The sequence below is a fragment of the Simochromis diagramma genome, unplaced genomic scaffold (genome assembly GCF_900408965.1).
Source record: "Simochromis diagramma unplaced genomic scaffold, fSimDia1.1 OVJJ01000293.1, whole genome shotgun sequence".
Classification (NCBI taxonomy): domain Eukaryota; kingdom Metazoa; phylum Chordata; class Actinopteri; order Cichliformes; family Cichlidae; genus Simochromis; species Simochromis diagramma.
The window spans coordinates 25,141,998-25,158,464 of NW_024386801.1; the positions used below are offsets into that span (position 1 = coordinate 25,141,998).

Consider the following 16,467-nt stretch of genomic DNA (forward strand, 5'->3'; position numbering starts at 1 on the left):
GTTCACTCCCATAGACTCCCATGTTAAAACTAATAAACATGTGTACAGCTTGATACACAAACTGTTCCGATCTTTATTGATAATTTTCCCCTTCCTTCATAACATTTTCAGAACTCACATTAACACTTAAAGTTTGATTGAGAGGTGGACGGTGACACAGGTTGATGTAGCTGCTAGCTGTTTGCTAGCTTCACCTGAACTAGACCCCTGGGCCGTGTTTGCGCTGTTGGACATCATGTGACCAATAATATGGGTGCTGTGAGGTTACTCTACTAGCAGACCGTCCAAGAAGGCGGAGCTCCACTTCAGTAGTGAGTGAAATTTGAGTTTGATTGGATGTTACATGTTATGTTAGCAGGAAGGTGTGTCTGTGTGATGCTCCCACAAAGTCTAGGATGCTAGACATACAAAATCCATCCATGTCTGTATGACATCACCATATTAATAACAACATTTTCACTCATTTCTGAGGAGTGTTGTGGATTCTCCACATAACTGAGGTGTCCACAGACTTCTGAAGGTGGAGTTTCCTCTCTCAGAACTTTTGGCAGCGGTAAACGAACATATGCTGCTTGATTTGGAGTGCTTTTGTGAAGTTGACATTCATTTTGTTTTGGTCTTAGAGACACATCTGATTTGTAGGCGTGTACCAGCCAATGTGACCAAAGAGATTCAAAGAGACACAAAACAGTCAAAAATCCACAAAAATTACAACAAACGGGTTTAAAACAGACACCAAAGAAGCAAACCAGATGAAAACAGCAAAGAAGAAGGAGGTAAGAAGGAACACTCTGACATGTTGTTGTTCCACTGATGTCATGGCAACACACGTGGCACTGACTCACGTCATATTGAGCACATGTCTGCGTGGGCTGCTGTCATCTCACACACAAACACACACACACACACACACACACACACAGTGATGTAAATCGGGGATGTAGATGACATCACTCAGAATAACAAGCTGGGGAACTTTGGTATTGATCATGTTTTGAAGGATCACACAGAAAGGAAGTGATGCGTGAGGGCAGGCGGCAGATGTGCAGCATCTGCAGACCCTGAGCGACACCTGCAGTGAGCAGCCGTGAATGTTGTCGGTCTTTAACCCCAGCCCTGCTGAAAGCTCAGTGAGCAGTCAGTCACGTGATAACCACAGCCTCATCCAGGTCACAAACAGGACGTTGTTGACGGTCATGTGGCAGGAAGTTTTCGGCCTCTTCCTGATTAAGACGGTGGACCTACAGAAACGCGTCAGGAACACATTGCTGTGCTCAAAGCATTCAAACTCAAACACTTCCACCCACGCCGAGCATTTTCTCCCCTCCTCAGAGCTGACCGTCCAAACAGAAACCAGCTCTGTCTCCATGAAAACACCCACAGCTTCCTCTGCTGCATCGCCACAGGAGCGCATGGATCCAGATCATGACGTCAGTCCACAGCCTTTACACTGTGAGACTCTCTGCACTAATGGCTCCACCCACTCCAACCTTCTGACCTGGAGCTCCATGGTTAATTCAAAAACGACTCAAACAGGAAGAGGAAGCACTGTGTTTGTTTGTAACCTGTGGTTTACACATGTGCATTGAAGTCTGATTGGACACAATGCTCTTGTCTCTTAACCACAAACCACCAATCAAGCTCCTCCACCACCAGCCTAATTTCCCCATCTAAACATTGTCCGATATGTTTGGACGAGAATGAGGAGATGCAGCAACACTGAGAAACGCCTCCTCCACCACCACCATCATCATCATCATCATCATCATATTCTGGCTCCAGCGGGCTCACACTGCTTTCTGAGGACCTCCTGTTTACAGGAACAGACCACAGACAGAAACCAGATCCTGAAACAGGCATCAACAGGACGCTGCTGGGTCGGGTCAGGAGACCTTTTTTAATATCTTAGATTATCTTGCTCAGCTTTAAGCAGTGACTTTTTCTACATTACTCACTAAAAGTGACATTCACTCAATGATCTTAAACATTTCCCCTGAGTTGAGTTTGTGAAGAAGTCTGAGATGAGAAGACGTGGTCTGAGAGCAGTACAGGAGGCCATCCACACCCATTGTGAGCAACCGTCGCTGAGCAGAACTGGTGGCCTATGAAACCAGCCGTCAGCAGTCCTGAAACCCCATCCCATGCAGTTCAATCCTGACTTATGATCAGAGACCTTCGAATACAGATGAGTAACAACGACAGGTGAAACAAACAATCGTGGCACGAGCATCTACCAGCAGTGCTGAAGTCTACCGCTGACTGACAGACGAGGTGGTGGTAGATCCATCTGAGGATTACCTACTTAAACCCGAGCCTGGAGTGGTGACCAGCCTTTAGCTTCAAAGTCCACAGTTTGAATGGACTGAGTGATTGACTCATCAGCTGTTTTAAAACAGATCACACCGAACTAAAAGGTGAAGAAAGCAATTGAAACAACTCAAATTCTCAAGTGAATAAACCTCATCCAAGGAGGTCATCAATCACGCCAACCCTGCGTCTCTGAGGCCGGGATGGGAACAACTGGGAACAGATCAGAGGGAAGACGTGATGGTGTCTGCAGATTGTGCTGCTGTTTGAAAGACTTCCTGTTGAAGAACTTCAAGGATGGATATTTCAGTGTGGTTACTGTGGTTTTCTGTAGCAACAGTACACACCTGCATTTTTACAGACTCACAGCTGCACTCTTATTACTCAGGAACAATCGTCTTGATACATGCTCAATCATCCAGGTGACTTCTTGAGTTTCAGCTGACTGCAGAGTTCCAACCTTATAAACAGTACATTTGCATAATGACTGAAACTAGCACCACTGATGAACAATGAGGTCAGTTTCCATCTGTGAATCGGAGGGAGGGGGTGCTAGTTTCAGTCATTATGCAAATGTACTGTTTATAAGGTTGGAACCCCGCAGTCAGCTGAAACTCAAGAAGTCACTTGATTGACAATGGAACTTTTCTCCCACTTAAAGTCCAGATGACCAGAAACTTTTTTGATGACTCAGGAAAAATAATTTTCTTCTTCTGAGGAAATGGAATTCACTGTTTTTTACGACCTGCTGAAACCTTAAAAATGAACCGCGATGCAACAAACTGCTGCTCAGCTCATAATCATGTTCATGCAGGACAACAAGAACACCACCAACCTGTGACTCTTTAAATCTTTTACTCACAGTAAATCATCACTCAGGGTGGTGATGCTGCCCTCTGCAGGCAAACCCAGGTTTTACATCCAGCAGCACTTTTAAAAATGTCCAGTAATCATACGTCATCAGTTTGTTTTAAAACACATTTACATTTCCCAGGATATTAATGGAGTACAAAACTATAAAGAAGAATTTACTCAAAATAAAAAAACACACATTTGATTTCATTCAAATGTCTTACAAACTCAGAAGGTATGACACACTGAGACACACTAAACTGGTTTAAAGTAACTCCCTTCACTTCATACATGAAGCAAAACACTGAGTTTCACCTGCTGAGAATGACAGTTGCCCCAACCTTTGTTGGGATTCAGAGATTCTTTTATTGCTACCATATACTTTGCCTTATGAAGAATGTATTAATAACATGTTTCACAGTATCATTTATCAGTAATATTTCTTACAGGGTTTATATTGCATTGAATATGTCTGTCATCACATTGACCTTTCTATTTTTATAGGTTGAGTTCATTTTATACACAATGCATAAATGTGCTTGGTTAAGAGTTGATGTTCCATTCTAGAAGGTTTTAAACTTCACTGGTGAGAGTGTCCAGATGATACATGCTGAGGGGAGATGAGAACATAGCAGGTTAATTGCATGCATGCTTACAATACACATATTAATCTAGTAGCAGGCCTAAGCGTCTTCTGCTTCAGTTTGAGACTGGCTGCAAAAGTACTCTACTTAGGGATTAATGACGAGGGTCCATTATTAGCTCTCAGAAATGCTAAGACCTGAAGTTATTACCTTAAAAGGCAAGCAATGTAGAAAAGAGAAGTTATATGTCGGTGAAGGGTTATTAAAAGTATATGTGATGTACCTTTGTCTGTACGAATTTAACTTTTGTCCGTCTGTCACCATGTATTTTTGAACTGTATTGACGTAGGTGTGATATTTTATCCTATAAAACCAGAACCCATTGTATTTTTGTCAGAGCAACCCATTCCGTATGCTGACGGTTGGTTGTTCTCCTGTGATAATAAAACTCATCGTTTGATTGCACTTTTCCGGAGCCTTCATAGTTTGTTGTCTGGTCTAAAGTTGATCGATCTCGCAACACCTTTTAAGGGTGAACATGAAGTTTTGGCTCTTCCTGAGCGCTGCAGCTCAAACCTGTAATCACCTCTGTTACCATCACAGGCCTGACTCGTGTTATCTTCACCCAAAGATGTCTTTCATCTCACTGATTCATTGTTTAATATAAGATACACAAATACAAATGTAAACAGCATGATAGAAAATCTTCATCACCTCATCGTGATGAGAGCAGATCTGCTTCACGGAAGCTTCAACAAGTTTTGGTGTTTTGAAAGTCTGAAAGTCATAGTGAGGTTGGAGGTGTTTCTCACAGTAGGAGGCCCCACAGACCCTGGTGGCTTTACGTTTCCTCCCACTGCAAACATCACAGGCCACATCTTCAGGTCGAGCAGCGTGGAGCTCAGGCTTTCTCAGCTCCTCCACTAAAGCTGCTAGTCCAAGCACCCCCACAGGCTAGCCAGTACCGGTCAACCATACAGCCTTCATTGGAACAAAACCAATAGGAAACCCTACTAACTCATCCCGGGACCCCTCAAGAGATCAGTCGCTGCCTGCAAGAAGAAAAATCCTTCCAGAATGGAAGAGTTAATAACACAGAACAATCCATTTATATCAATAATATCAGTGATGATAATGTAATTAGTACATTTTTATAAATCCAGTCAGTGATTAAAATATTCTCAGAAAGTAAAATTACTTGTGTCCAATTCAATCTCATGCAAAATCAAGATACTACAGTTACATCTAATGAGTTAATGAATAGAGACCATGGTTCGATAACAGAGGCAACAGAGCAATTAGGAGATTCAACCAATCATTAATGCTAAAGGATTGTTTATTTTGCTAATTAATAGGTATTATTTTCTCACCAATGGCTAGAGTGGTGAGTATGTGTTTAGCTTTTTTGGTTGGATGACCGAGGTTTTCTCAGTAAACACAAATGAGGAGATAATGGGACTCTGCAGCCAAACATGGAGGTATGTGTTTGAGTAATTTCACACCAAAAATGCCAAACAGGCGAGCAGATCCATAGTGCAAGAAATATGTGTCTGTGGTGTTTTGAGAACACTGAGTGCAAATATCAGAATCAGAGAAGCCCATTTTATTCACCCTGTGATGTGTGATATGAGTTCTGTGCAGGATTTGAACTGAAAGGGTTGTAAATTTGTTTTGTTTTTTATTACAATTGTATGTTTACAAATCTGTGTCCAAAAATCTGATTCTGAGGACTGCTGAGAGTATATTTGGAGATGGGTAAACTGATACAGTGAAATTAATCTATTCAGTTTGGAGAGTTTCTTGTTTTTTGGATGAATGACTTTCCAAAGAGCTGCAAAAAAGGAAGGACCAGCTGACTTTGTCAAAGGCTTTTTCTACAATCACACTTGTGTGGGCTGGTGAGGCACAAGGGAAAGGTTCAGCAGGTGGAGACCACAGACTGCTGCTCTCTCCTGGCTCGTTCTTCTTTTAGCAGATACGATGATTTCCTAAGTTTGTGCTTGTTGAGTCTCTACTAAAAACTTTGCTCCTTTGCCACCTGACAGCCAATTAAGTCCACAGGGAATGGTTCTGGCTCCGTTCCTCTTCACCATCTACACTGCAGACTTCTCCCACAACTCCACCCAGTGCTTCCTGCAGAAGTTCTCTGATGACTCTGCAATAGTCGGCCTCATTACTGATGGGGACGACAAGGACTACAGAGGACTGACTCAAGACTTTGTGGACTGGTGCCAGCTGAACTACCTCCAGATCAATGCCAGTAAAACCAAGGAGCTGGTGGTAGACTTCCGCAGGCACAAGCATCCTCCACTGCAACCACTGAACATCCAAGGTATGGACATCAAGGCTGTGGACAGCTACAGGTACCTTGGTGTTCATCTGAACAACAAACTGGACTGGACTCATAACTCAGAAGCCCTCTACAGGAAAGGGCAGAGCAGGCTGTACCTGCTGCGGGGACTCAGGTCGTTTGGAGTGGAGGGCCCACTCCTGAAAACCTTCTATGACTCTGTGGTGGCCTCAGCCATCTTCTATGGTGTGGTCTGCTGGGGCGGCAGCATCTCTGCTGGGGACAGGAAGAGACTGAACAGGCTGATCCGAAGGGCCAGCTCTGTTCTAGGATGCTCTCTGGACCCAGTAGAGGTGGTGAGTGACAGCTGGTGGCTAAGCTGTCATCACTGTTGGACAACATCTCCCACCCCATGCAGGAGACTCTGACAGCACTGAGCAGCTCCTTTAGTGGGAGACTGTGGCACCCACGGTGTGGGACGGAGAGATTTCGCAGGTCTTTCCTCCCCACTGCTGTCAGACTCCACAATAAAGACTTTTGCAGCTGATCAAACACACACATGTGCAATAGACTGCTATATGTGCAATTCTTCTTCTGACGAAGTTGTATTTTTGTATTTTCCTACTCCGTTGTATATAGTATTTGTATTTCTATTTTATTCTATTGTATATATTATTCTATTCTATTTTATTCTATTGTATTTTATTTTATTCTATTGTATTTTATTGCATTCCAGTGTTTTCTAATTTCTGCTACATAACTTTGCACTTTTGCTGTAACAAAACAAATTCCCCACCTGTGGGACTAATAAAGGTCATCTTATCTTAAGTCCTTTCCCACTGGGTTCACCCAAAAACAGCTATACTAGTTTTGTTTTAATTACAACATGCTGAGGTCGCCTGCTGACATCAGTTTTCATGGATCATTTGTGTTGATATCAATATGGAAATCTAGTGTTGTATATAAATCTTTGTGAAGTCATAATGTTGCACTGAAAAAAATGTTTTAAAGCAGGCATGTACGCCAAGGACTAACACATTGTTGTGAAGTTGAGAGATGACTCAGTATAAACTAAAGCGTTTACTTAATCGCTGATTACATGCTAACCTGTGTATTTTATTATCTGTACACGTATGACAGGAGCACATTGGCTGAAATCTTTGGTTCCTATAAGCTGTAAAATTTAAAAAAAAAAAAAAAAAAAAAAAAGGCGTGCTGTTCAGCTCTCTCAGTGTCCTTTCATATGATATATTACTCAGTGTGGTTTCTTGGAACTTTTTTCAAGGTGAACTTTGAAACAATGGTCAAATGCTTAGCCAACCTAATGAAAAATGAAATCAGCTCCAGCTCTTACCATGTCTGCCATGTGAAAATAATAACTGCAGACACGAGACTGCTAGCAAATAGAGCAGATTACATCCTGCATCCATTCAGGGAGAAAATGAAGAGTCATTTAAATCGTGTGGGGTTCTTTTGTACGTGTGAATCCTGAATGTGCTCATCGATGTCAGATGGCACACTGGTGAGGCACGAGCATCAGACAGGTCTGAGATTTATCCTCCATGCTTTCAGACTCTGCCAACGGCATTAAGGTGCAACCTTTCTGAGAAAAAACTACTAACATCAAAGTTAAAGAAAAACCAAAGAAAATAAGAATAAACTGAAATAAGAAAACAGGAACCTGTAATCACTGATTTGGTTCATGCAGATAGAAACATCCAATTCGGACATTTCAGTTCTGGTCCAATAAACACACAGGGTGATAAAATTAAGAAACAACAGATTTATTAAACAGAATGAAGAGCAGAGGAGACACCCTGCCTCACTCCTAACAGTCACTAAAATCTCAGAAACACTGACGTTTATGTTTTATTACAACAACACCTGTTTCTGCTTCTTATTAAAGGCTCATTCCAGTTTATTTCAGCCTGCTGCACCTCCCACGCCGAGGGGAAATCAGCTGCTCAGAGGTGACATGAGGGAGGTAAAGCTGGTCCCAGCTCCACACTGAAGGGGGTGAGCAGGATTGACTTCTCACTCATCCTCATTTTTCTTCCATGAAACTCTTTGACATGAAATTCTGTTTGCATCTACATGATACAGGGAAATGCTCACTGATTTTAAAGAGGACCTGCTCTGCTCTTCCTCACTTCCTGCCGTGCATCATTTCCTGTTCCAGAGCAGAATTTCATGTTAAATCTAAGTTTCTGATAATGTGCTGATCGAATCACTCTGTATGTCACAGAGAGGGGACACAGAAGCACCACCCACCACTGTTCTGGTAGGGAGGGGCAGCCAATCAGATTAAAGTTGGCTTAAAGTGGGGGAAGCTAAAAAAAAAAAGAAAAAAAAAAAAAAGACTACAACAAAAAAGATGATCTAATAACATTAAGTCACTTCTTAGCAGTGAGGTCAAAGGAGAAGCATGGATTAAAGGTTTGTGGTGTGAACTAAGCCTACACACTAAAAGAAATACCCTACAAACCTACAAAAGTTCATCCTAAAATAATTCAGATGACGAAGGCCTGAGATTTTAATGGAAAACAACATGCTTCAAAGTTTCCACCACAAGCTGGCCTTAAACCAGAGAAAACTTTAATAGCTGTAAAGCTACAGAAAAATTAGTTCACAGGTTGATCCTCCGTTTTTCTGTGGACCTGCTTTAAACTTAATTCTTCATCTATCACTGACTGGATTGCTGTGGTTCCCTTTGACACTCCTGATCATCAGACTAAAAATACTTCAGCCTTCTACAGCTGAGGGGTTAAAAAGCTTATAGACATCCTGTTTTTTTATCCTTTTACAGAGCATTAAAGTGACTGCTGGGAGTTTTTGGTCATGCTAAATAAAACAGCTCCATAACAACGAGAAAATTTTTTATGCTTTCTAAACATAAGTCCTAAAAGGAAGCAGGTATAATGAAAAATAAGAAGACCAAGAGTAGATCCTTGAGGAACATCAAAGAGCTCAGGAGCTGCACTGAGGCCTAGTTTGTGATGAAGGTTTTTTTTATGAACTGTCAGTGATGCAAAGAATAGGTCCCCTTTAAAATATACTATATACACAATCCTCAACCACAAACCTGCGTTACATTTACAAAAAATAAATAAATAAAATTAAGAAATACTGCAAGCATCAGAACTTCAGACGTGTCTGAAAATGCTGAAATAAAGCTGACGTTATGAGCAGCCACAACATTAAAGCCTCTGCAAGACACCGAACATCTCACTGGGATCCAACGGGTCCTGGTGTTCAGGTGGACGTTTCTGACACGGTCCACTCGCCCAAGCATCACAGTAAGCCAAGCATGGCACGCCCCTGGTGGCAGCAGTTTCCCACAACAACATCAAACTGCTCAGCAGCAGCTAAGAGAACAAAGAGCCCAAACTGGGTTTAAAGAGGTTAAAGCAGAACGAAGAGGAGCCACCGCCTGTGATGAAGCTTCAGAGTAGGAACAGCAGGTTTTAATTTTGTGGCTCACCCACTTTTTTGGGTCGAGAGCAGGAAAAAAAAAAAAAAAAAGTTTGGCATTCAATGGTCGGTGTGGCACTGTGAGTGTACATGGTTATGGAAAACGGGTTCACCGCACGCTCTGAGACATGTGTAGAGGCGTAAGCATCTCCTCAAAGATGGCACCCTTCACGTTGGAGCCCCGCAGGTTTGCCTCCTGAAGGTCGCAGCCGGACAGGTCGCAGTTCTGCAGGAACAAGAGAGAAAATGAACCTGAAAGCATCACGGACAGCCCGTGCATTTCTGGAGCTCATTGAGGTTTTTATGCGTTTGTGTCTCCACCTCCTCCTGAAGATTTCTTAAGTTGAATAAATGGAGCCAATTAAATTATATTAGTCATGCTTCTCTCCAGGTACTCCGGCTTCCTCCCACAGTCCAACGGTGTGCAGTTAGTGGGGTTAGGTTAACTGTAGAGCTGGGCGATAGAACGATAATGATATGTAACGCGAAATAACTTTTTCTCGATAGAAAAATTGAACTATTGCGATAGACCTCACCGCTCTTGTCCTCTTTTAAAAAAAAAAAAGAAAAGAAAAAAAAAAGGCCAATCCAAATAAACTGGCGCAGAGCCGAACCAATCACAGCCGCAGCGTCACGTCACGTGACTTGTTACGTACAGGACAAGTGCCAAGCCGCACATGTGTATTTGTTTGGGAAGCAGCCAGCTGCCGTACCGCCCGGGTAACGGAGGAAATGAGTGTGCCGACTAGAGAAAAATCAACCGAGCGTGACCGAAGGTTACCGAAGAGAAAACAGATGATGGTTCCAATGCCGGAGAGATTGTCGAACGGAAGAGCCATAGAAGTTCTGTAGTGTGAAGGTATTTCGGCTATTTCAAGTCTGAAAAAAAACAAAAACAAAAATAAAAACAAAAAAACAAAAAACAGTAGCGCGCACTGTAAATTGTGCCGAAAGCAAGTCTGGAAAATACAATAAAGCGGTGCATGCTCAATCTCTGACTGGAAGCGCTAATTCATCATTCGGCTTTTGTCAGACTAAAGTAACTGTTAAAACTGTTTGAAAAGCTAAGCTATACAACAAGGAGAGATTGAGAATTTCCTTTTAGTTCTCAGTTTATTTGATATTGACAAAAGTTAGTCAATTTTGTCTGTTCTTCTGTAAAACAAACTAAGATTTGTTTTTAGAATTAATATTTTGTTTCTAAGTTGAATTGACAATTTAGTAGTCTGTTTCGTTTGTTCTATTTTGAAACTTAAACGCTTTAGCGGCTGCCTTTTGTGTAGTTTGCAATATTTGCCTTTATTTATCTGAAAAAGTCTCATGTTCCTTAAGTACATCTACCCTGTTGAACTTATTATGGGAAATAAATATTTAAATCAAAACAAGCTGCTGATTATTTCACATTTTACTTGTGAGCAACGGCACATTTAAATCTTACAAATATAGTTATTTGGCTTATATCGTGATATATATCGTTATCGCCTGAAATGAAAAAAACATATCATGATATGAAAAAATCTTATATTGCCCAGCTCTATTTAACTGGTGATTATAAATTGCCCATAGATGTGAATGGTTGTCTGTCTCTCTGTGTTAGACTGGCAACCTGTCCAGGGCATACCCTGCCTCTCTCTCCAAGACAGCTGGGATAGGCTCCCCCCGCAACCCTCAGTGGGATCATTAGAAGAGAATGGAAGTGATCATGTCTGACTGAAGCTGTGTCATCAGCTTTTTAATGTTACAGGTCAGATTAAATCACATCTTTAGCATTTGGACCGAGCACGAGTCCATGGCTCAGTCAGTCTTCCCGCACAGGAAATACATCTGATTCAGCGTGGCACAGGCACTTGCACAGTGTGATGTGTTTAGGAAGCGAGACATTTATCAAGCTCATCAATGTGAACAGGACACACAGGTCAGATCTGTTTTGAACTCCAGCCTCACGTGTGAGTGTGCATGTCTGTACGGACCTCGAGGTCAGTCCCAGCCAGAGTCGCCCCCCGCAGGTTACAGTTCTTCAATTTGGCATTCTTCAGCGTGGCGACTCTCAGGTTGATGCCCGTCATCTGACTTCCCTCCATGTCCACACCCTTCAGGTTGGCCCCTGACCCAACACACACACACAAAAATATAAATATATCTCTCTCTCCACGACAACCAGTGTCTGTGCGTTTATCTATAGATGGTTTGTGATTGGCTGCTTCACCCTCCAGGTTGGCCTTGACTCCTGCAGGATCCTCAAAGTTGCAGCCTCGCAACGACGCTCCTTCAGCATTGGTGCACAGCATCTTCACGCCCTGCAGGTTGGCGCCCTGCACACACACACACACACACACGATTCTGACACAGAGGAATCAAAGCCAGATACAGCAGACACCTGTCCCACCTGCCGATCTGAACCTGAACCCAGAAGAGTGATCAGAAACAAGTGTCAAAGTCAAAGTGCTGCAGGTCATTCAGACTGTGACAGATGATCACCCAGGTGCTCAGACACCAGGTTGAATCATCAGATTGTGAAAATTAAACTGATCTGGGTTCAGTTTCTAACAGAGCTGTGGAGATCTCCTGGGCTGTTGAAACTTTGAGGGCTCAGAGTTAGGGCTGCTCGATTATGGCAAAAATGATAATCACGATTATTTTCACTGAAATTGAGATCACGATTATTTGACGATATTTATTTAACCCTTTAAGACCTACTATAGAACCAAGTCCACCAGAGCTTATATTATTTATTTTTTTTATATGCTGTAGTGCCATTTGTGGGAGCATTTCAAGTTGCTATACATCAATACAACTGTTATAGCCCATATTTTAATAATATGTATGCATTAAGTCCATAGTAATTACATAAGTTGCAAAAAAGTGCAATAAACTACAAAAAAAATTGAAAATCGCTTTTGTTTTTTTTTACATATATTTCTACTTGGAGAAATTTAAGAGGTTTATCCCTCAAAACTTTAAATACAATAAAGTTGCAAAAAATAGTTTCCCACCACAGGAAATTTATTTTGAGTGTCTTCATAGTTTTATTTTGGAGATACACCAATTTTTATATACTGCAGGAAAAACAAAAAACAATCCTATGATGCAAATTTGCAAAGAAAACAGCATGTGCATCATTTCACTGTGGGAAGTGTTACGAACAGCTGATAGGAACGGCAAAGCGTGTTTCTGGAATATTATGTTTTTGCTCCTGCAAGCGCTTTTTATGCAATTTTTGCAAAGCTATATGTGGAACGAAACCGTGACCGAGGACAAGCTGATGGCATAAGATGTAAGTACAACTCCTGCGGTTTCATATGCAAAACAAATTATTGCGCTAGCTTACACGGTTCAGGTTCTACAGGGATTTAAAAATAGTTACGCAAAACGGAGCGTGCTGCTCTGACCGGCTTTAAAGGGTTAACAATGACTTTAAAAAAATAATATAAAATAGTGTGCAACACCACTGAAGTTTTTTTTTTTTTTTTTAAACTCTCTTTTCAACCAACGGCAGTCACTCTCCAAATAACTTCTGCTTAGCTTTCCGAGCTTCCCTCGGGTCCTCTTAATCAGCGGTCTCCAACCTTTTTTGCGCCACGGACCGGTTTATGCCCGACAATATTTTCACGGACCGGCCTTTAAGGTGTCGCGGATAAATGAGGGAGGGGCTAATAATCGGCTCAGTCATTTTTAATGATCGTTGAAAGCCCAGATCGTAATCGTGATTAAAATTCGATTAATTGAGCAGCCCTACTCAGAGTTATTGTACACGACAATTAGGTGATGGTGGGCGGCGACTCACATCAAGGCAGGCCGCGGACAGGTCGGCTCGCTCCAGGTTGGCCCCGCTCAGGTTAGCGTGGGTCAGGTTGGCTCCTCTCAGGTTGGCCATCTTAAAGTTAATGTAACGCAGGTCCAGACGAGAAAGGTCGGCACCGGTAAAGTTCAGACCCTGAAACAAAACCCACAGAGCGCCCACTGTTACTCAAGTTACCTGTGGTGTCTTCAAATGCCTGACCAAGCCAAGATAATCTGAGCACAGGTGATCACGCCCCCTCACCTGTCAGGTAGCTGCTGTGGGTAACCAGCAGGTAGGGAGTGTTAACTCGACCAAACACAGGATGGCCGATTCACAGAGGGACTGTTTGGTTCCCAGGGGTTAATCTCAGCTAATGCTGTTGTTACCATGACAACCAGGTACACAGACACACAGTGCTCACCTGACAGCGCAGCTCGGACTTTGTGGTCGTGGCCAACAGGAACCTGATGAACTCTTTCCGGGTCAAAGGTGAGTGATCGTCAGGAGGCTGAGAGGACTGAACACAAAATACCAATCAAAGCAGAGTACGCACACGCGCACACACACACACACACACACACACACACACCTTTATAAGGGCCTCCAGCTGTTCGGCAAGCTGCTCGATCCCAAAGAAGCGGGCTTCCTCCAGCACACCTGCACAGGTAAGAACACTGTTAGCAGGCTGTGTCTGTGGGCTGAACGGGTGCTGTGAATTTATGTGGCATACCGAGGGGGTTGATCCCCTCGTTGATGATGAGCTGTCCATGCCGCAGGTAGTTCAGGATGGGCTCAAAGTAGTCCGGGCTGCGGTCGATCAGGTATGCGCCCTGGCGGTCACGCTTGTTCGCCCACACGTCTGAAACGTGCGCATGATTAAAGCACGCTGCACATGCACCACTTCCTGCTGAAGTGAAGCTGTGCTCACCTTTCTCTCTGAACATGTGGGCCAGCATACTCTCCGGCTCCTTACTGACTAACGTGCTCCTGAGCAAGCAAACACACACAAGATGCAGATTAACAATGACCTTTAACCCTCCACGTCAGGGAGGTTCAGCTTCACAGAAACAAAATCATGAAATTTGTAATAAAGCTCAGGACAAGCTGATCAGCAGCCTCTGATCACCATCAGCAGCCTTCAGGTGAGTGACAGAATAATCTGGATATTCTGCGTCGTTGTGGAACAACAGCGGCCCCAGCATGTCACTCTGCACATTACAGCACCTCCAACTCCACTTTTAAAGATTTTGACTTTGACAGCTGAGCGTCATTAAAGACTGATTATTAAGGTCATCACGAAAACAAAAACAGCCGATTTAAATCAGTGTAAAACCTGCCGTGACGACGGTTACGCTTACCGCGTCGTCGTAAAGCAGCGTCCACCGACGTTGAGAGTCAGCCAATCAGTGTGAGTCTGATCCTTATCAGGGCCTCTGGGGTCATCCTGAGGATCTGGACAGGTGAGCGCACAGGTAGCATTAGTGCAATAAACATGAGTCCAATCAGCTCTTTTACCAGCAGACACCAACAGGAAGTCTGCACAAAAGGTGGGTGGGGCTTATGTGTCAGATTAGGGACATCATTTGGATGTCAGAGTAGAAAAGAAAAGAAAAAAAAACCCCCAAAACAAAACAAGTTCAGAGCATGTGCAGGAACTTCTGCACACTCTGAGCTCAGTCAAAAACACCCCAGCAGCACACCTCTGACCCCTGGGCTGCAGGTCATCACACTCACCTTCAAATGAGTCTCCCTCAGAAACGTAGAGCACGTCATCGTCTCTGCACACACAAACATAGGAAACACAGTGATGGTCGGGCTGTCTCAAAACAAACAAACAAACACACAAAAAAGGCAGGCATATACTTGCATATTAAATAAACATAGAAAAATAAGGTATAAATAAACAAAAGTGTGGACTCATTAAAATGATCTAAAATTAAAAAGGGATTATATCTATGTGCCCGGTTTTTATTGTCACTTGCGTCACTTTTTGCCCTCCACAGCAACATTTCACCGCTCACAGGTGGAAACACCTTGAACGCCTCTGCAGTTCCGTGGATTCACTGTTACACCTGCACAGGCCCCTCACCTGATCAGCGCGATGTCGTCGATGAGACCGCCGTTCCCGTTGTACACATTGGAGGCTCGAATGCCCAGCTTGGAGCCGGCCACACACAGCAGGTCCTCCAGCGATCCGTACACGGCCACCACCTGCGCGCTCGCGGACAAAACGCACCGTTACCGCTTCCGCCCGCCGAGAGATCCGGGGGCGTGCTGGAGCGGGAACAGGCCATTTTTGTCCCCGCCAGCACACCGACTCCCGCCTCACCGTTATAGCTTACCTTTCCGTTCGTGTACGTGCCGTTAACGAACAGCGTGACTCTCCTCATAGCGAACAGCTTCAGCCGAACCGGCCGCTCCCGCTTCTGCCCGGGAAAGGAGCTCCTTCGGCCACAGCAACAAGCGCTCTCCCTTTCCTCTTCCACAATCCGCTCAGACACCCAGCGAGCCAATCAGCGGGCCAGACTGGAGACCGACAGCCAATCAGTGAACAGAGGGGGCGGGGCCCGTGAGTTTCCGTAAAGAAACCCACGGATTGAGGGACAATTAAAGTATATTTTATCTTAAAGATTTAAAAAAAAAGAAAAAAAAGAAAAAAAAAGAAAAGAAAAAATGTATCCAACTAACAAATTAAAAGTAACAGAATTTATATTTAGAATCAAATAGAAAAAAGTGAAGCAAATAACTGAACACAAAAAGCAATAAAACAAAGTTAGAAATGTATCAAATGATTAAAATAAAAGCAATGCAGACCTACACAATTTAAAAGTAAAAGCAACACCCCTCAGACACTTCGCTGATACTGGTTTGAACTTCTGAGCAAGTTTAATTCTTCAGAATGCTGCTGGAAACTGGTTGACATTACATCATTATGACATCGTCATACAGCTGCTGCATGTGTGTCAGCTGCCTCCATGCCAACAGTAAAAATGTGACTGAGGCCACCTGAGTGCAGCTTACGCCCCATCATGTTTGAGATCTGAGCTCAGTGAAATCAGAAGATGGGTCACTGAGGCCATAGAGGGATGGTGTTGTCAGCCACAACCCTCAGGTAGGCTGCGAGCCCCCTCCCCCCGAACAGTGCTTTCAAGTGTCACGTTAAAGTTTTGAAAGGGTCAATT

At 43.3% G+C, this 16,467-nt stretch overlaps 1 protein-coding gene across 3 annotated transcripts; it reads right to left on the minus strand.

Annotated features, from left to right (window-relative positions):
* Window positions 1-7,796: 7,796 nt before the first annotated feature.
* LOC120730395 (BTB/POZ domain-containing protein KCTD9-like) lies at window positions 7,797-15,807 on the minus strand. 3 transcript variants are annotated; one of them, XM_040026788.1, is made up of 12 exons: window positions 15,628-15,805; window positions 15,375-15,496; window positions 15,020-15,063; window positions 14,644-14,737; window positions 14,214-14,272; window positions 14,016-14,144; window positions 13,875-13,942; window positions 13,707-13,802; window positions 13,289-13,438; window positions 11,711-11,816; window positions 11,475-11,608; window positions 7,797-9,730 (listed from the first exon to the last, which is right to left on the minus strand). In XM_040026788.1, the coding sequence occupies exons 1-12, from the start codon at window positions 15,673-15,675 to the stop codon at window positions 9,614-9,616; spliced, it is 1,167 nt and encodes a 388-aa protein (XP_039882722.1). In that variant the 5' UTR covers window positions 15,676-15,805; the 3' UTR covers window positions 7,797-9,613. The 3 variants fall into 3 exon arrangements, with proteins under 3 accessions (XP_039882722.1, XP_039882721.1, XP_039882720.1); XM_040026787.1 differs by having other exon boundaries at window positions 11,449-11,608; window positions 14,016-14,272; window positions 15,628-15,807; XM_040026786.1 differs by having other exon boundaries at window positions 14,016-14,272; window positions 15,628-15,806.
* Between the last annotated feature and the right edge of the window lie 660 nt (window positions 15,808-16,467).

What these genes read in the sequence shown, in the direction of transcription:
- LOC120730395 (XM_040026786.1), bottom strand. Translation starts at nt 15,675, where the DNA reads ATGAGGAGAGTCACGCTGTTCGTTAACGGCACGTACACGAACGGAAAG. An exon ending in AGCTGGAGGCCCTTATAAAG is followed by an intron (nt 13,803 to 13,874) that starts GTGTGTGTGTGT and finishes TTTTGTGTTCAG; the next exon opens with TCCTCTCAGCCTCCTGACGA. An exon ending in AGTCAAGGCCAACCTGGAGG is followed by an intron (nt 11,609 to 11,710) that starts GTGAAGCAGCCA and finishes GTGTTGGGTCAG; the next exon opens with GGGCCAACCTGAAGGGTGTG.